Raw genomic sequence first — 21516 nt, 5'->3', positions numbered from 1 at the left:
CCTGTATACAGTGCGAGCTCCTATATAACCTCCTGTATACAGTGCGAGCTCCTATATAGCCTCCTGTATACAGTGCGAGCCCCTATATAGCCTCCTGTATACAGTGTGAGCCCCTATATAGCCTCCTGTATACAGTGTGAGCCCTCACAACCCATACATATATTAATTTTAAAACCCCCATAAAGACATACTTGCCTCGTTCCCCTGGCCCTCTGCTGCGACCCCCGAGGCTCCACTTCTGGTATGGCCAGCGCGTTCATGTCGGCACCAGCTGGTGACGCATCGGCGGCTTCCCTGGAACTGTGACGACATTCTATATCATCTGTAGCGCCAGGAAGTTTCCCTGCTGGGATATGTGACGATAGCGGCACACAAAACATTACAATGATGGCAACCTGACGATGGGGCCCCCCAAAGCTTCGGGCCCCAGGCGATAGCCCAGATTGCCTTCATTATAATCTGCCTGAGTACAGGGAATATAATATACAGCTGATTACATGGGATATGTGACCATTCCCCTATTATCTATGTATACGCCATGTTCATTGCCCCCTACATGTACAGGGAATATAATATACACCTGATTACATGGGATATGTGACCATTCCCCTATTATCTATGTATACGCCATGTTCATTGCCCCCTACATGTACAGGGAATATAATATACACCTGATTACATGGGATATGTGACCATTCCCCTATTATCTATGTATACGCCAAGTTCATTGCCCCCTACATGTACAGGGAATATAATATACACCTGATTACATGGGATATGTGACCATTCCCCTATTATCTATGTATACGCCATGTTCATTGTCCCCTACATGTACAGGGAATATAATATACACCTGATTACATGGGATATGTGACCATTCCCCTATTATCTATGTATACGCCAAGTTCATTGCCCCCTACATGTACAGGGAATATAATATACACCTGATTACATGGGATATGTGACCATTCCCCTATTATCTATGTATACGCCATGTTCATTGCCCCCTACATGTACAGGGAATATAATATACACCTGATTACATGGGATATGTTTCCATTCCCCTATTATCTATGTATACGCCAAGTTCATTGCCCCCTACATGTACAGGGAATATAATATACACCTGATTACATGGGATATGTGACCATTCCCCTATTATCTATGTATACGCCAAGTTCATTGCCCCCTACATGTACAGGGAATATAATATACACCTGATTACATGGGATATGTGACCATTCCCCTATTATCTATGTATACGCCATGTTCATTGCCCCCTACATGTACAGGGAATATAATATACACCTGATTACATGGGATATGTGACCATTCCCCTATTATCTATGTATACGCCAAGTTCATTGCCCCCTACATGTACAGGGAATATAATATACACCTGATTACATGGGATATGTGACCATTCCCCTATTATCTATGTATACGCCATGTTCATTGCCCCCTACATGTACAGGGAATATAATATACACCTGATTACATGGGATATGTGACCATTCCCCTATTATCTATGTATACGCCATGTTCATTGCCCCCTACATGTACAGGGAATATAATATACACCTGATTACATGGGATATGTGACCATTCCCCTATTATCTATGTATACGCCAAGTTCATTGCCCCCTACATGTACAGGGAATATAATATACACCTGATTACATGGGATATGTGACCATTCCCCTATTATCTATGTATACGCCATGTTCATTGCCCCCTACATGTACAGGGAATATAATATACACCTGATTACATGGGATATGTGACCATTCCCCTATTATCTATGTATACGCCAAGTTCATTGCCCCCTACATGTACAGGGAATATAATATACACCTGATTACATGGGATATGTGACCATTCCCCTATTATCTATGTATACGCCATGTTCATTGCCCCCTACATGTACAGGGAATATAATATACACCTGATTACATGGGATATGTGACCATTCCCCTATTATCTATGTATACGCCAAGTTCATTGCCCCCTACATGTACAGGGAATATAATATACACCTGATTACATGGGATATGTGACCATTCCCCTATTATCTATGTATACGCCATGTTCATTGCCCCCTACATGTACAGGGAATATAATATACACCTGATTACATGGGATATGTGACCATTCCCCTATTATCTATGTATACGCCAAGTTCATTGCCCCCTACATGTACAGGGAATATAATATACAGCTGATTACATGGGATATGTGACCATTCCCCTATTATCTATGTATACGCCATGTTCATTGCCCCCTACATGTACAGGGAATATAATATACACCTGATTACATGGGATATGTGACCATTCCCCTATTATCTATGTATACGCCATGTTCATTGCCCCCTACATGTACAGGGAATATAATATACACCTGATTACATGGGATATGTGACCATTCCCCTAATATCTATGTATACGCCAAGTTCATTGCCCCCTACATGTACAGGGAATATAATGTACAGTGAATTATGGTCATTCTTTCTGTGTATTCCTTATGCGGGATAAGGTGTTTTATTTGGGGGCTTTGTAGACATCGCCGGAGGTGGGTAATCTTGCTGCAATGGCACAGAATCTTATAAGTGGGTTTTTTTCTTTCATTTTTGGGGAGCAGAGGAGCGGACATGAGGAGGGGATATTTCGCCTTTAGCAGTATTTCCTACAAGTGGCCAGGAAACCTGGTGCAAGCTACCACAGTGAGCACAACTGAGGCGCCGCCATGATACTCATCACACAGAGCGCCGGCCTGAGCCCTGCCGTCTCCATGACAACACGCCTCTCCCCGCGCCGCCATCTTGTTAGAGTCATATCCGGAGGTTCTCGGTCGCCATTTCATTCTCGGGAAGCGGCGGTGGCGTTGGTGAGTGTGCGGCGGTGTGGGTGCAGGAGAGGGCGCAGGGTCACTCGGGGAGCAGTGGGAGTGGGGTGAGGGCCGTTATTACACCTCCCCCGGGGCTGGATATGAGGCCTATGTGATACGTATGTCTCCGGGCTGCAGGGAGCGGCGGAGCGGGGAAAATGGAGGCTGTGCACGGTGTGTGCCTGCAGCCCGCCAGAGCACGCTGGGATTTGTAGTGTGTCCGCAGGCGGATGATGGGCCTGCTCCTTAGTATTGTCTGGGGACATGTGATCTGTATGTCATGTGGCCCAGGACGGGGCCTCCATTGCCTCTTGTGTTCCCTCCATAATCACAAGCCCACATGATGGCGGCAGATGCCGGGGAGGCCGCTGTAATAACAGCCCCGAGGCCTAAGGGTATGTGCACACGATGCGGATTTTGCTGCGGATCTGCAGCAGTTTCCCCTGCGTTTACAGTTCATTGTAAACGTATGGGGGGGAAAATAACGCTGTGCCCATGCTGCGGAAAAAAACGCACGGAAACGCAGCGGTTTACAATCCGCAGCATGTCACTTCTTTTGTGCGTTTTCCGCAGCTGATTTACAACTGCCCTTATGGAAAACCGCAGTGGAAACCGCGGTAAATCCGCAGCGGTTTTCCGCTGCAGATTTATCAAATCTGCTGGAATCCGCTGCGGAAAAATCCGCAGAGAACCCAGACTACGTGTGCACATAGCCTTAGGAATTTCTGGTGCGGATTCTGCCTCTCCTGGCAGAAAACGCAGCGTTTTTTGCTGCGGTTTTCTTGCAGATTTGCTGCGTTTTTTTTTTATCCCTGCGGTTTTCTATAATGGAATGGGTACAAAAACGCTGCAGATTCACAAAAAAGTGACATGCTACTTCTTTTAAACTGCAGCGGATTTTCCGCAAAGTGTGCACATTTTTTTTTTCTCATTGATTTACATTGTACTGTAAATCAGTTGCGGATCTGCAGCGTTTCTGCACCTCAAAAAACGCTGCGGATCTGCAGAGAATCCGCAACGTGTGCACAGAAGAAAGGCCGGGCTCCTCCATCTATAGAATCCGCCAGCCTTCCCCTCATGTTTTCTTGTAAGGCTATGTGCACACGTAGAATGGTCCACTGCAGATTTAATAAATCCGCAGGGCAAAACCGCTGCGGTTTTTCCTGCCGATTTATCGCGTTTTCTAGTGCGGATTCTGCTGCGGTTTTACATCTGCAGTTTTCTATTGGAGCAGATGTAAAAACGCTGCGGATTCTGCACAAAGAAGTGACATGCTGCGGATAATAAAACGCTGCGTTTCCGCACGTTTTTTTCCGCAGCATGTGCACAGCGTTTTTTGTTTCCCATAGGTTTACATTGTACTGTAAACTCATGGGAAACTGCTGCGGATCCGCAGCAAAATCCGCAACGTGTGCACATAGCCTAACAATCAAGTAATATGTCTCCAAACAGTGTGTACTAATACCAAGCCCTTCCTGTAGGGGACGCACTCATCTCAATTTTACATTCAGTGGCCTGTATTCTCTCCTCTGAACTGTCTGGTTATTAGGGTGGGGGATCAACACTGGCCTCCTCCAGTCCCCCCAGAGATCCTGTAAATTTGGGGGGAGGGGTCTCAAACTCTGCTGGGTATATGGGGCCCACATAGAAAACATTTGAACTGGGAGGGCGCATTCATTGCAGGACACAGTGACGTTTTTAGTGAAGCCAGATTTTTTTTTCTATACACCTTTGATCTTTTTTTTTTTTTCTAACATTTTTTAATGTTTTTTTTTTTTTTTTAATGGAATTTATCATATGGTATAGTTTTATAGCTCAGGCAGTTATGGATGTGGTGATATCAAACATTTTTGTTTAGTTTATATAAAAACAGCATTTTTAGTGGCAAAATATTTTTTCATGCTTTATTTTATATACATTTCCCCCCCCCCCCCCCCTTCTTGGAGTACGGTGCCCTTATCCCGGCCCCCTTCTTGGCGTATGATGCCTTTATCCCGGCCCCCTTCTTGGAGTACGGTGCCCTTATCCCGGCCCCCTTCTTGGAGTACGGTGCCCTTATCCCGGCCCCCTTCTCGGAGTACGGGCCCTTATCCCGGCCCCCTTCTCGGAGTACGGTGCCCTTATCCCGGCCCCCTTCTTGGAGTACGGTGCCCTTATCCCGGCCCCCTTCTCGGAGTACGGTGCCCTTATCCCGGCCCCCTTCTCGGAGTACGGTGCCCTTATCCCGGCCCCCTTCTTGGAGTACGGTGCCCTTATCCCGGCCCCCTTCTTGGAGTACGGTGCCCTTATCCCGGCCCCCTTCTTGGAGTACGGTGCCCTTATCCCGGCCCCCTTCTTGGAGTACGGTGCCCTTATCCCGGCCCCCTTCTTGGAGTACGGTGCCCTTATCCCGGCCCCCTTCTTGGAGTACGGTGCCCTTATCCCGGCCCCCTTCTTGGAGTACGGTGCCCTTATCCCGGCCCCCTTCTTGGAGTACGGTGCCCTTATCCCGGCCCCCTTCTTGGAGTACGGTGCCCTTATCCCGGCCCCCTTCTTGGAGTACGGTGCCCTTATCCCGGCCCCCTTCTTGGAGTACGGTGCCCTTATCCCGGCCCCCTTCTTGGAGTACGGTGCCCTTATCCCGGCCCCCTTCTTGGAGAACCTGGCCCCCTTCTTGGACTACCGTCTAACATTAACACATAAAAGGAAAAATGCCTTCTTTTCACCCTTCAGCGTCCTTTCCGCACCTGCGTCCCACAGGCACTGTAGATCCCTTGACAATCGCAGCCTGGTCCAGGGGCCGCCGATGTCGGCTTATGACATTACTGCCATGCACTGGCACGCAGATGGCAGCCGCTGGCCTCTGGCTGGCATTGTTACAGCTCTGCAGACAGCTGGTCCAAGGAAGCACATTCAGCTGAAATATATCTGGCTGCGATAGTCAAGGGGTCTTCAGTGCCTGTGGGCTGCATGAAGCAGCCTCAGGGGCCGCGTGTTTGAGACCCCTTGTATAGTTTAATCACACTGGATCCTATATTTTCAGGGCCTCTGGTGGTCCCGGAGGTCTGATACCAAATGCATGTTAAATGGTGGCGCTTTTTTTTTTTTTTTTTTTTTTTTTAACACCACATTTTTAATTCTTTCCTCTCTTTAAGCTGCCCACAATTTTACGCTAATGATCCTCACTGAACGTTTGTCCTGCAAAAAATATGTGAGCCTTGGATATTTTGGTGTCTGTCAGCTGACCCTGGATATTTGGTGTTATTGGCAGACAGATTGCAGACGTGTTGTACTATTAGGCTATGTGCACACGTTGCAGATTTGACTGTGGAATGTGGAATTTTCTGTGCAGATTCTCCATTTCTTGGCAGAAAATGCAGGTCAGAATCTGCGCCTTTTTAGTTCTCGTGTCAGATTAGGCTGGAGGGAACATCATTGCAAAAGGCAATGATTGACTGCAGCGTTCTGCTGGGTCATAATCTGTGTGTGATCTGTTCTATAAAATAACGCAAAGTTTAGAAACTGCTAAACCCCCATCCCCACCACCCCGCCCGGACCGATCAGTAGAGGGCAGAGACGCTTCCCTTCTGTTAGCCCAGGTTTACATTACCGATCAGTGCTGTTCAACAGCCATAAATCGCCGGCATATCTGCCAGTCGGCTGTAGTTTAATATCACGTCTACACTGGCTGACCGCACTTCAGATGGACACAATGACCGGCGCTTGTAACTTGCATTGCTCTCGACTGCTAAAATCCTGTTTATGGGATGATGTGCTGCTGAGAACAAAGATCCTAAGGCTTTGTGCGCACGTTGCAGATTTGCTTGGGGAAATTTCTTCACAGATTCTGCATTTCTTGGCAGAAAATACAGTGTAAATTCCGCATGTTTTTTAATGCAGATTTTCATGCGTTTTTGTAGATCCATAGAGCTAAATAAAGATATATTATTTAAAAAAATGTGATGTAATTTCCTTGTTCAAACTCTTCAGCCAGATACCCTCATTAATATTAAAGACCCACACACCAGCCTATGTAGGAGCAATAACATAATTAACTGACATATGCTGTAACAAAAAAAGCAACTGTCAGAAATCTGCGTGAAATGCAATATGTTTATTTTTCAAAAGAAAAAATTAAAAAAAAAATTGCGTCGGCTTCCACATAATTTTCATAACCAGCAGAGGGAAAGCCAGCGGCTGAGGGCAGATGTTGTTGTTCTGGGAAGGAGCCAATAGCCATAAAGATTCCCAGGCTATTAAAGGGACTCTGTCACCTGAATTTGGAGGGAACACTTTTCAGCCATAGAGGCGGGGTTTTCGGGTGTTTGATTCACCCTTTCCTTACTCGCTGGCTGCAATATTGGATTGAAGTTCATTCTCTGTCCTCCATAGTACATGCCTGCACAAGGCAATCTTGTGACAGAGTCCCTTTAATATCAGCTCACAACTGTTTACTTAACCTTTACTGGCTATTTTACAGGGGAACCCCAGAAAAAAATTTACATGGGGTCACCCTGTAAAATCGAACCAGCAAAGGCTACGCAGACAGCTTAAGGCTGATATTAAGACTGGGAAGGGGCCATGGATATTGGCACCCCCCAGGCTAAAAACATCAGCTCTCATCCTCCCCAGAAATGGCGCATCTTATAGATGCGCCAATTCTGGCACTTAGCCTCGCTGTTCCCACTTGCCCTGTAGCGGTGGTAAGTGGGGTTCATATTTGTGGTGTATTGTCAGCTGACATCAAGCCCACAGGTTAGTAATGGAGAAGCATCTGTAAGACACCTATCCATTACTAACCCCATAGTTACATGATAGATAGACACAGCCTGATTAAACTCCTTTATTTGAAATAATCACACAGACTCCTTTATTGAATCTTAATTTGCCATACTTGCTGAACGCCTAATCCCTGACTCCGTTTCCTGCAACAAAAATAAAATAATAACCCAGCATCTAATACTCCCTGTCCGACGTAGTCCATTTAATACCGAGTGTCCCATGGCAATCTCACGTGTAGAACAGTCACATCGGGTGATGTGACTGCTCTACTCTGTCTCCGGCAATACACTAACAGGAGGTAATCACTCTTGCAGTGTATCACTGCACCGCCGTGAGAGTTCACTGGAGTTCATCAGTTCTGGTGCTGTCACTTACGGCACCGCTGCGTGAGAACTTTCCCACGCAGCAGTCCCGTAAGTGAGAGCAGCAGAGCTGATCAGCTGATTAACTCCGGTGAACTCTCACGGCGGCGCAGCGATACACTGACAGGAGGTAATCATCTCCCAATGTGACTGTTCTACACATGAGATTGTCGTGGGACACTCGGTATTAAATGGACTATGTCGGATCATTATTTGCTGCGGTTTTGCTGCTGAAAATCCAAGGACATAAGCATGAACAAAGAGAGAGAAAAAACGCATCAACAAATACGCACCTAAACCTGTGTTTTTGACGCAGCTTCTTTCCTGCCAAGAAGATCAGGTTTTGCTGCAGAAAAAAAAGCAACAAAAATGCCCTATGTGAACTTACCCAAAAGGTCTTTGCTGCAACTACAATATTAATGACTAGTGTTGAGCGATACCTTCCGATATTTGAAAGTATCGGTATCGGCCGATACCGGCAAAATATCGGATCTCCCCGATCCCGATACCAATACAAGTCAATGTGACACAAATATCGGAATGTATCCTTGATGGTTCCCAGGGTCTGAAGGAGAGGAAACTCCTTCAGGCCCTGGGATCCATATTAATGTAAAAAATAAAGAATAAAAATATGGCTATACTCACCCCTCCGAAGAACCCTGGCTGGTCACGTGACCGCGACGTCATCGAAGGTCCTTCACTCGCTACATTCTCAGGAACGGAGGCAGACGCTCGCAGCGGTGACAGCCAGGGTTCTTCGGAGGGGTGAGTATAGCCATATTTTTTATTTTTATTCTTTATTTTTTTACATTAATATGGATCCCAGGGCCTGAAGGAGAGTTTCCTCTCCTCCAGACCCTTGGAACCATACGCACCGCACACTCCGATACCGATTTCCAATATCACAAAAATATCGGAACTCGGTATCGGAATTCCGATACAGCAAATATCGTCCGATACCCGATACTTGCAGTATCAGAATGCTCAACACTATTAATGACGCACTCTTGGGTTATAAGATTGGGGGTCCTACATCCCGGCACGCTAATGGCCTCTTAGCTGCCAGGTGTGAACAGTGAGGTGGCGCCAGACACCGCATCTTCGTACATTTAGTGGCCGCCGGGATGTCAAACATTGTAAACTCTGCTGTCCTGTGCATTGAGCAAAAGCAATACCGAATGCATCCAGGGCTTCACATGGCTGCCAAAATGGTTACCAGTGTTAGCCCGCATCACTGTTTCATTGTCAGACATGGCGGCCAAGGGCACACAAGTGATTTTATTTTTATTTATGTGCTCATATTTTTTTTTTTTTTTTTTCTTTTTTTCCATCTTTCAAAATTATATATATATATATATATATATATATATATATATATATATATATATATATATATATATATATATATATATTTATTTTTGTGCATTTTAACGGGCCTTTTACCATTTAATGTACTGATAAAGTGGGAAACTTTTTTGGCCAGACAGCTGCACCATTTCAGTGCCATTGTCAGCGCTTTCTGCAGCATTCCCTGTACATGGAGTGTATCTGTAGTGCAGCCATTTTCTTACTGTGTTGGATGAGAACACATAGTAAATAATGCTTCGGGGGACAAGCAACCAGTCATCGCCTCCGGGTCAGTAGTCCAAAAATTAACACATTGCGCAACCTTTACCCAGGATCACATGTTCTGGCCAGGAATTATGGCAAATGCAGGATCATGTAAGCCCTATAAGAAAAAAAAAAAGATATTCCTTTGATCCCCCACTGCTACCTCTCCTTGGGTTTGCTGCAACCAATCACTGTGTGCAGCATTTTTACTTTGATTTTGATAATCGCATGTTAGTTCGTTCTTTGATTGCAGAATACTCCAAAATTTTTCATAAGGAGTGAATTACAAAGCTGCTCGTTTTTACCAGCACTTTGCAATTTTACTCCTTTAATAAGCCCATTTAAAGGAGCATTCCAGTTATTGCAGAATATTATACCAATGGCTAAAAGACTGCGTTCAGAAAGAGTAAAAAAAGGAAAAAGTATGACTTGTAATTGATGTGGACAAACTAATTGATGGATGTGTGCCAACTTTAGGGAAGAGTTTTGGCTGTATAACTGTGACGAGGATCACAGCGCAATGCTCGGACTGGCTGGCAGCTCTCCTGATTTCTATGCAGCTGTCACCCTCAGGTCAGGAGAGCTGCCAGCCAGTCCGAGCATTGCGCTGTGATCCTCGTCAGTTATACAGCTGTATATCTCTTCCCTTAGGCAGATGAAAGCCATAGCAGTGAGTTGCTGTGATCTTTCCATTGTTTGGGTACGTTCCCACCAGTATATTTTTGGTCTGAGTGTGATCTGTGGATAAAGCTGACCTCACGCGGACCAAATGTTCGTATGAGAAAAATTTCAGCATACTGTACATTATTCCCTTCTAAATTGGGGTTGAGACTCGCCTATACAAGTCCGATCCATCAAGGTGTTTGTAGAAGAATTCTGGTGTAAAGCGCTAAGAAATGTTGCAAACTTTTTGCACGACTCGAAGTTGCTCAACAATGTAGTGACTTTTGCCATTTTTACACCAATCCTGGCCAGTTTCTCCAAAGTGAGCGGAGCTGGGGTGAAGCCGCCATGTCAAATTCATTAAAATGTATGCCACTTCAGGGGTGAAAACTTCCAGACATGTGCCCCAGTCCCCTACTGGAGTACCACTTCTGCCGGAGGTGCACAGCGGTTCTAAGATGAGCCTAATTTATTAAAGAGACTCTATTGCCATCTATCGCCTTCGTTCTTTTTTTTTTTTTTTGTGGATGTAAATCTTCATTTTTTTATTTTTTTTATATATATTTGGTCGTGTGAACTTTACTTTTACTTGCACAATCGATTAATCTTGTGAGTAAACGGCCGTTTCCCTGCCAGATATAGTGATTTTGTAGGGAAATGAATGAACGCAGCCACATAAGTACAGTCCGCATGGCCATAGTGCCGTACGTCTTGGCGCACAGTGTCCATATATAACGCAGCCCCGGCAGCCAGCACCTGCCTTGTTCTAGGACTAGTTATCATCCATCTACTAGTTGTTTAGTGGCTAATGATTGGTTATAACTGGAATACCCCTTTAAAGCTGCCCATGCACATAACGTGGACATAATAGCTGATTATTATTACAGTAATTTATTTATTTTTTACTGTTTTTGTTGATCCTTTTTTAAAACTTCAACTCTCCCATTCATCAAACACAACCCTATTCAGGGGAATGGGAGCAATTTTTAGCAGCAAAAATTTCTTGAAAAAATTTCAGTAGCATGGGATCTACCTTTATTATACATCCCTCTGCTTCAGTATATGAACGGACACATTTGTTGTTGGCCATGTGGAGCCTCCTTAGCTGGAGGCCTTGTGGTATGGGGTCTGTTTTGCCTCTGTGCACTCCAGTGTATTTTTCCGCTTGCGCAGAGGCACACTGTGTATGTTCTCATGCTTCTTACAGATGTACCATTAGTTGGCAGGAGCTTACAGAGGTTATCCATAAAGGGGTTATTGGAGCTCCTCTTTGTAGGGAAGTGTACCACACGCAGCACTAGCAAGATAAGGAGTTTTACTGCAGTTTTCTCTTTGGCCAGCAGATGGCGGTGTGAGGAGACAGTCAGCTTCTGCACAGCAGCAGTGTGTCAATGTTAATGTTTACCATCTTCTATCACAGCACTTTGGTTGAGCGCTCAAGAGGAGAGAGTATGGAGGGTACAGGGCGTTCTGATCGGCGATGCCTTGCCCAGGCATTATGCCATGTACTATATTTGATGTGTGCTCATTATCATATAGAATAGCTTTTCCAAGTTAACTATACTCTTTTATTATTTCCACCATTGTAATGACCCAAATGTACAGTGTTTCTGAAACTAAGAGCCTGGATCACCCCTACCATCTGATTTTGATGATCTGGGTGATTTTAGAGGACTGTAAAATAGAACTGCCTAAGAGTAAGGCGTCAGTGCAGTGGAACAGCTACTAGCCAGCCTGAGCACATGTGGGGGTTGCCTGGTTGCTAGAGAATCCCCACATGTATTCAGGCTGTCCAGCAGCTGTAAATCATGCAGCTGTGTCAACAAAAACTAAATGTCTGAGCACTAACAAATACTCGGAGACCACCCAAGCAACGAGTATACTCGCTCATCACTAGTTGTCACTCTTCAGAAAAACTTTTCCTGATATGCACTGTTCTTTTCTTTTCGGGTCCAGCACTGTCTCCACAGCCGTCTCATCTCTGTTTGGCCACAGTGCAGACTTAACATCAGCAGCTCGTGCCATCTACATTGATTGTCTGAGCTCAGTGATTGTCTGCAGTCACCCGAAGACCAGCTGCAGAGACTGATTGCTGGCCCCTGGTTGTTTGGAGAACATTATGGTGTTTTTTCCTTTACAGCGAGCTATACATACCAGGAAAAGTTTTCTGAGAGAGGACAACTCTTTCAAGTTACGTTCTGTAATGCACTTTGCATTATTCCCCTTCCAAGGGTTCGCATCTCACCAAGGACATCTGCATGGAGTTTGTATGTTCTCCCTGTGTTTGTGTGGGTTTCCTCCAGGTTCTCCGGTTTCCCTCCAGAGACACACTAATAGGGAATGTAGATTGTGAGCCCCAATGGGGACAGCGATGATGTCTGTAAAGAGCCATGGAGTATGATGGCACTATATAAGCGAGAATAAAATCCATCAGGGGCAGGCTGCCATTATATGCTGGTAGGTGTAGTTGACGGCTTACCCAAACATCTATCTTCACATCTTTCTACTAAGAAATAATTACAAGAGGCTAAAAGTGAAAAACTACATACTGTATAATTGTAATCTCCCATCTCAGGGGTATATGACATCTGCACTGCTCGGGAGCCAAGCTCCTGGGAATTCTGTCTCCTCCTTTGTGGAGAGACTAGGAGTTCCCCCGTTATTCCTGGTCTTCACACTGACAGGAGAAGACATGCACTCTTGTGCTTGGAGCTGGAAACCTGGAAGCTCTCAGGGTATATGATATTCCGGGGTTGTGTACGTTGGAGACTATAATGGCCATACTTGCATGTTATATCGTGTACGTCTCCAAGTGGATGTCCACTGATATTTTAGGATGATCATGTCTGTTTCACTAGTAGTCCTCACATTGGTCCTATGTAATGTGCTGCATGTAACCATTTGTGTCTTTCTAGAACTAGAACATTCCAAATGTAACTTTGTTTTTTCTCTTCTCCAGATAAGATGAGTGGTTGCAGAGTGTTTATAGGGAGGCTTAGTCCTCATGCTCGTGAAAGAGACGTGGAGAAGTTTTTCAAGGGATATGGACGTATCAGAGAAATAAACTTAAAAAGTGGATTTGGCTTTGTGGTAAGTGTTGTTAGATCAGTGTTCCCCAGCTCCGGTCCTCAAGAGCCACCAACAGGTCATGTTTTCAGGATTTCCTTAGTATTTCACAGGTGATTGAATTGTTGCCTGTGCAGGTGATGCAATTATCACCTGGGCAATACTAAGGAAATCCTGAAAACATGACCTGTTGGTGGCTCTTGAGGACCGGAGTTGGGGAACACTGTGTTAGATTATCCACGTAAGTGTTAACTTGGTTCTCCTGCAAGTGACAGTTGGATAATTGTCCCCCATGATAGACTCTGGGGAGATGGAAAAATAGACTTGTTGGCAGAACAACAGCCTCGCTGTTCTACCACTCATGTTCCTGGTATCCATTGTGGACCAGGTTTTATGGAGATGCCAGTTCATGTGAAACTGGGTGTAGAGATGTGAGTCCTTGGCAAAGTGTGAGACCTCTTCCAGAGCTCCGATTAGGCTACGTTCAGATTAGCGTTTCCCGACGCTGCTTCGGGCGACGCACGCGTCATGCGCCCCTATGTTTAACATGGGGGACGCATGCGTTTTTCTTGTTGCGTTTTCCGACACGTGCGTCGTTTTTGACGCTAGCGTCGGACGCAAGAAAATGCAAGTTGCATTTTTCTTGCGTCCGATTTTCGTCAAAAAACGACGCACGCGTCGCAAAACGCAGCGTTTTTGCGTGCGTCGTGCGTTGTGTCGCCGACGCAGCGGCGCGCAACGCTAATCTGAACGTAGCCTTAGTGACTTGCCTTCTCCATGTTTACATCCACTGGATGTGATGTTTCAGCGCTACATCACATTGCTAATAACACACCATACTACTTGTCATATTGGCTCCTCTTCCCAGGACCTCTAAATAATCTTAGAAAATAATAAGCATCTTGTTAACATCTGTGAAGATTTATCTTTTCTTGGATGGAAGCTACAGAGTTGTGCAGTGAAGCTGCTGTATGCAGCAAGATCAATTATGTTTTATTCACATTATTTGTCAGAAGTAGAATCTGCAGAGGGAAAATCTATAATTAAAAAACTCAAATTTGGTCTGGGTTTTGTTTTGTTTTTATTTTAAATGTGAATTTTTTTTAAGCAGACCTACCAAAAGATATGGAGTTTTTCTTTCTTATTTTCATTTCAAAATCAACATCAATGTGAACATACCCAAAAACCACTGAGATTTCCTCTGTTATTGGAAAACAAAACTGAAAAACGTGAGCTGGAATATAAGTTGGTATGAATGCATTGTGTAGGAGCTTATTCACACTGGCCAATAGCAAACACATACTCTGCTGTAAAAAATAATGGTACATATACGGCAATTAACATGAGGTACGTGGTAAACACTGTTTTTGATTAAAAACAAAACCCTGTAAAAGCCATCTCACAGGGAAAAGGTGTTCCCAAATCGGGAAAGTTCCTCTTATTGGGTAGCCATGGATCCTAAGGAACCCTAAACAGGCCACCAAATAATCTACCTGATGTACAATGTTTTGATGTGCATGTTATTTAAAAAACAAAATAAAAATTAGAACAAATATCAAGTTACATTTTACCTGAATGGGTGAATCCAAATCATTAGTGGTCCCAGAGGTCAGAACCCCCCACCACCCCCAGACATAAAGTTTTTGCTTTTTAATATTGCGACAGGTTCTTAAATTTCCAGTAGATCACTGTGGGTCAGAGTCCTGAGACCCCATCGATCACTTGAAATGTCATGTCATGCTCTTATATGAGCATGCTCAGACTCTGTGAGTGTGCACTGACGCAGGAGTAAAGCGCCCCTACGTCCTGTGCACCTCACATATTTTGGGCTATCTGTCCCTCCCATAGTGGTCTGCAGGGATTTTTAGACCCTCTCACTTATTAAAAATTTTTTTTTATATATATAATAACAGTACAGACCGAAAGTTTGGGCACACCTCCTCATTTAAAGATTTTTCTGTATTTTCATGACTATGAAAATTGTAAATTCACACTGAAGGCATCAAAACTATGAATTAACACATGTGGAATTATATACTTAACAAAAAAGTGTGAAACAACTGAAATTGTGTCTTATATTCTAGGTTCTTCAAAGTAGCCACCTTTTGCTTTGACTGCTTTGCACACTCTTGGCATTCTCTTGATGAGCTTCAAGAGGTAGTCACCAGGAATGGTCTTCCAACAATCTTGAAGGAGTTCCCAGAGATGCTTAGCACTTGATGGCCCTTTTGCCTTCACACTGCGGTCCAGCTCACCCCAAACCATCTCGATTGGGTTCAGGTCTGGTGACTGTGGAGGCCAAGTCATCTGGCGTAGCACCTCATCACTCTCCTTGGTCAAATAGCCCTTACACAGTCTGGAGGTGTGTTTGGGGTCATTGTCCTGGTCAAAAATAAATGATGGTCCAACTAAATGCAAACTGGATGGAATAGCATGCCGCTGCAAGATGCTGTGCTAGCCATGCTGGTTCAGTATTCCTTCAATTTTGAATAAATCCCCAACAATGTCACCAGCAAAGCACCCCCACACCATCACACCTCCTCCTCCATGCTTCACGGTGGGAACCAGGCATGTAGAGTCCATTCGTTCACCTTTTCTGCATCGCACAAAGACATGGTGGTTGGAACCAAAGATCTCAAATTTGGACTCATCAGACCAAAGCACAGATTTCCACTGGTCTAATGTCCATTCCTTGTGTTCTTTAGCCCAAACAAGTCTCTTCTGCTTTTTGCCTGTCCTTAGCAGTGGTTTCCTAGCAGCTATTTTACCATGAAGGCCTGCTGCACAAAGTCTCCTCTTAACAGTTGTTGTAGAGATGTGTCTGCTGCTAGAACTGTGTGGCATTGACCTGGTCTCTAATCTGATCTGCTGTTAACCTGCTGTTAACCTGCGATTTCTGAGGCTGGTGACTCGGATAAACTTATCCTCAGAAGCAGAGGTGACTCTTGGTCTTCCTTTCCTTGGGGCGATCCTCTTGTGAGCCAGTTTTTTTAGCGCTGGATGGTTTTTGCCATTGCACTTGGGGACACTTTCAAAGTTTTCCAATTTTTCGGACTGACTGACCATCATCTCTTAAAGTAACGATAGGCACTCATTTTTCTTTACTTATCTGCTTTTTTCTTGCGATAATACAAATTCTAACAGTCTATTCAGTAGGACTATCAGCTGTGTATCCACCAGACTTCTGCACAACACTGATGGTCCCAACCCCATTTATAAGGCAAGAAATCCCACTTATTAAACCTGACAGGGCACACCTGTGAATTGAAAACCATTCCTGGTGACTACCTCTTGAAGCTCATCAAGAGAATGCCAAGAGTGTGCAAAGCACTCATCAAAGCAAAAGGTGGCTACTTTGAAGAACCTAGAATATAAGACATAATTTCAGTTGTTTCACACTTTTTTGTTAAGTATATACAGGTCCTTCTCAAAAAATTAGCATATAGTATTAAATTTCATTATTTACCATAATGATTACAATTAAAGGGAACCTGTCACCTGAATTTGGCGGGACCAGTTTTGGGTCATATGGGCGGAGTTTTCAGGTGTTTGATTCACCCTTTCCTTACCCGCTGGCTGCATGCTGGCCGGAATATTGGATTGAAGTTCATTCTCTGTCCTCCGTAGTACACGCCTGCGCAAAGCAAGATTACCTTGCACAGGCGTGTACTACGGAGGACAGAGAATGAACTTCAATCCAATATTGCGGCCAGCATGCAGCCAGCGGGTAAGGAAAGGGTGAATCAAACACCTGAAAACTCCGCCCATATGACCCAAAACTGGTCCCGCCAAATTCAGGTGACAGGTTCCCTTTAAACTTTCATATATTATAGATTCATTATCCACCAACTGAAATTTGTCAGGTCTTTTATTGTTTTAATACTGATGATTTTGGCATACAACTCCTGATAACCCAAAAAACCTGTCTCAATAAATTAGCATATCAAGAAAAGGTTCTCTAAACGACCTATTACCCTAATCTTCTGAATCAACTAATTAACTCTAAACACATGCAAAAGATACCTGAGGCTTTTATAAACTCCCTGCCTGGTTCATTACTCAAAACCCCCATCATGGGTAAGACTAGCGACCTGACAGATGTCAAGAAGGCCATCATTGACACCCTCAAGCAAGAGGGTAAGACCCAGAAAGAAATTTCTCAACAAATAGGCTGTTCCCAGAGTGCTGTATCAAGGCACCTCAATCGTAAGTCTGTTGGAAGGAAACAATGTGGCAGAAAACGCTGTACAACGAGAAGAGGAGACCGGACCCTGAGGAAGATTGTGGAGAAGGACCGATTCCAGACCTTGGGGAACCTGAGGAAGCAGTGGACTGAGTCTGGTGTGGAAACATCCAGAGCCACCGTGCACAGGCGTGTGCAGGAAATGGGCTACAGGTGCCGCATTCCCCAGGTAAAGCCACTTTTGAACCATAAACAGCGGCAGAGGCGCCTGACCTGGGCTACAGAGAAGCAGCACTGGACTGTTGCTAAGTGGTCCCAAGTACTTTTTACTGATGAAAGCAAATTTTGTATGTCATTCGGAAATCAAGGTGCCAGAGTCTGGAGGAAGACTGGGGAGAAGGAAATGCCAAAATGCCTGAAGTCCAGTGTCAAGTACCCACAGTCAGTGATGGTGTGGGGTGCCATGTCAGCTGCTGGTGTTGGTCCACTGTGTTTCATCAAGGGCAGGGTCAATGCAGCTAGCTATCAGGAGATTTTGGAGCACTTCATGCTTCCATCGGCTGAAATGCTTTATGGAGATGAAGATTTCATTTTTCAGCACGACCTGGCACCTGCTCACAGTGCCAAAACCACTGGTAAATGGTTTACTGACCATGGTATTACTGTGCTCAATTGGCCTGCCAACTCTCCTGACCTGAACCCCATAGAGAATCTGTGGGATATTGTGAAGAGAAAGTTGAGAGACGCAAGACCCAACACTCTGGATGAGCTTAAGGCCGCTATTGAAGCATCCTGGGCCTCCATAACATCTCAGCAGTGTCACAGGCTGATTGCCTCCATGCCACGCCGCATTGAAGCAGTCATTTCTGCCAAAGGATTCCCGACCAAGTATTGAGTGCATAACTGAACATTATTATTTGTTGGTTTTTTTGTTTGTTATTAAAAAACACTTTTATTTGATTGGATGAGTGAAATATGCTAATTTATTGAGACAGGTTTTTTGGGTTATCAGGAGTTGTATGCCAAAATCATCAGTATTTAAACAATAAAAGACCTGACAAATTTCAGTTGGGGGATAATGAATCTATAATATATGAAAGTTTAATTGTAATCATTACATTATGGTAAATAATGAAATGTAACACTATATGCTAATTTTTTGAGAAGGACCTGTAATTCCACATGTGTTAATTCATAGTTTTCTTTTTTTTTGAAATTCTTTATTTAAGTTTTCAATTAACAGTAATAAAACAGTTAACATTTGCTCTCATGTCAAGAAATACGGGTATTTGTCATATTATAATATGTCTAAGGATATTCAAGGCAGATGGATTAAACGTATACATTCCCTAGAAAGTGAAGACAGTTGAGCTTACAGAACTTAGAACAAAATTTCAGGACTGCAAAGAACTAGCCCTAGAAACAGTACGAGTTATGATAAAAAATTTGTAAGGCTAGAGGGTGAGACGGAAGGACTAATTTACCGTGGATATAATTGAATTCAGATGAGGTGAAGGAGGAGTGGACGGCAAAGAAAATGGCTGGAACATGCAAAAAATAGAGTCAGGACGGTCATCGCGTCTTGCTAAAGAAAAGATAAGTAGGAAGGGCCAAACAGAACTCTTGGTAGGGGACTAGTAGATGAATTCCTCAAGGGGGATCCTCCGCCCCAAGTCCAAGAGTAGGGGACAAAAACACCTCCCACGGAAGCCAAGAATCCTTGAATTTCTCGTGAGAGCGTGCCTCCCAGCTAGATAATTCCTCCAAACGATATAAGTCTTGGACTTTGAGGATCCATTCTTCCAGCGTTGGGGGAGATGTTTTTCTCCAGTGTATTGAGATTAAGTGTTTTGCGGCCGCTAATAAAATGGGTAGTAAGTCGTGTTTCTTTGGGTTAAAAGAGGAAGAAGGAAGAGAGAGCAACACCTCCTGGGGAGTTAGATCCCGATCCATCAGGCCCATATCTTGTAAAGATATATTTACATCTGCCCAAAATTGTTTCAATTCCGGACAGAGCCAGAAAATATGCGCTAAGGACCCCACACATCGAGAACATCTCCAACACTGCGGGGAATCCACCAATCCCAAATGAAACAGTCTTTCTGGGGTATGATACCACCTGGAAAGGATCTTAAATGCATTTTCCTGCAATAGGATGCATCTAGAGAACCCATGGGAATTGGCTAGTACCCGCTGAGTTTCATGAGGGGAAAGCGTCAGACCCAACTCCATCTCCCAGGAAGAAAGATATAAGGGTTTAAATTGAGTTGAACTTTTAAGGAGGTTCACGTATAGTTTAGAAACCAGTTTAGTGATTGGAGTTTTCAACCTCACTAGCAAGTCAAGCCAGAGCCAATCCGTAGATTGGTTTATCTTAGTTCTAAACGCGGTCATTATACGGTGTATATGATATTTCTGGAGAAAATTAGTAGGTTGTTTTATGGCACTGATCGGCCAATTATCAATGCAAGGTATTCGGTTTGAAAGGAACTGAGAAATTGGGGCGTCTGGTAGGGATGTCCAGAGTCCATAAATGTCTTGATAGGTAGGGTCCACCAACCATGGGATGATCTTAATTGGAATATTGTCTAGAAAATGGCAATACGGAAGCTGGTTTGGTATAAGGGAACGTTTTATGGATAGGGTGTTAGATAGGATCTCATTAGATTTTATGCGTGTGCAATTAAAAGACGACCAAAGATAGAGATCAGCTTCATCCCCTAGTATAGCAAGTTCTAGATATGTATTGAGATTTTCTGGATTGGGTTTTACCAGGTTAAACCATCTAGCAATATGTATGGCTTTGTAATATGTTTTGATATCTGGAAGGCCAAGACCGCCGCTACCTCTAGGAAGAGAAAGAATTTTAAAAGGGAGTCTGGCTCTTTTGTATTTCCATATAAACTGGGAGAACAGTTGGTTGGCTGAATGGAAGAATGAGTTGGGAAGGGATATGGGAACCATGTTCATGGTATAAAATATTTTAGGGAAAATATAAGATTTAATGACATTTATTCTGCCCATCCAAGATAAATAAGGTATGTTGTAGTTTTTTAGATCCGTTTGAAGCCTTGTCAGGAGGGGAGTATAATTACATCTATATAGGGAGGAAGGATCAGCCGTTAGATAAACTCCAAGATATTTTAGTTTCTCTGATGGCCAGTTAAAGGGGGTGTTTTCTTTTAAATCCAGTATATCTGAGTTTTTTGCTGAGATATTTAATGCTTCAGATTTATTTGCATTTATTTTAAAGTTGGATATCTCACCAAAATCGGCAAACAGGGACATTAACTTCGGGAAAGATGTTTTGGGATTGGAGGTTAAGATTAAGAGGTCGTCGGCAAAAGCAGCTACTTTGACCTCAAGTTTACCCATCTTAAGGCCTATGATCTCACTATCCTGTCTAATCTTTTCCATCAGGGTTTCCATGACCATGATAAAGAGGGAGGGAGAGAGAGGACAGCCCTGTCTGGTACCGTTAGTTATATTAAATGGTTCGGAAAAAATACCGTTCACACCGACCCTAGCAGACGGATCTACGTAGAGGGACATTACAGCATCTATAAAGGCTTGTGGGAAGGCAAACTTTTGAAGCGTACAGACCATGTATCTCCAGCTAATTCTGTCAAATGCTTTTTCAGCATCAGTTGACAGAATAGTCAATGGAGTCTTAGTCTTCTTTGCATATGAAATAGCATGGAGGATTTTAGTAGAATTATGTTTGCCTTCGCGACCCTTCACGAAACCCACCTGGTCAGGCCGAATAATTCTGCACAAGACACCATTCAACCTCGAAGCCAACACCTTAGCCCACAGTTTCAGGTCAGTGTTGAGCAATGAGATAGGGCGGTAATTGCTACACAGGCTGTCGTCTTTCCCCTCCTTAGGTATAATAGCAATGTAGGCCTCAAGTGCCTGGCGAGGTGGGAGCTTCCCTTCTAGAAAGGAATTAAACAGATCAACTAGGTGGGGAAGAAGAATATC

The 21516-nt window shown here is 44.0% G+C and overlaps 1 protein-coding gene across 2 annotated transcripts in view; it reads left to right on the top strand.

The window, feature by feature from the left end:
- Positions 1-2798: 2798 nt before the first annotated feature.
- LOC138643346 (serine/arginine-rich splicing factor 5-like) overlaps positions 2799-21516 on the top strand; it is a 37404-nt gene continuing 18686 nt past the window's right edge. For both annotated transcript variants that reach the window (XM_069732274.1, XM_069732269.1), the window contains exons 1-2: positions 2799-2886; positions 13243-13373. In XM_069732274.1, the coding sequence (XP_069588375.1) occupies positions 13248-13373 (126 nt within the window). In that variant the 5' untranslated portion in view covers positions 2799-2886; positions 13243-13247. The remainder of the gene's footprint in view (positions 2887-13242; positions 13374-21516) is intronic.

This window comes from Ranitomeya imitator, chromosome 1 (assembly GCF_032444005.1).
Source record: "Ranitomeya imitator isolate aRanImi1 chromosome 1, aRanImi1.pri, whole genome shotgun sequence".
Taxonomy (NCBI): domain Eukaryota; kingdom Metazoa; phylum Chordata; class Amphibia; order Anura; family Dendrobatidae; genus Ranitomeya; species Ranitomeya imitator.
Note: the sequence above shows the minus strand (reverse complement) of the source record. Positions and strands in the feature narration are given on the sequence as shown.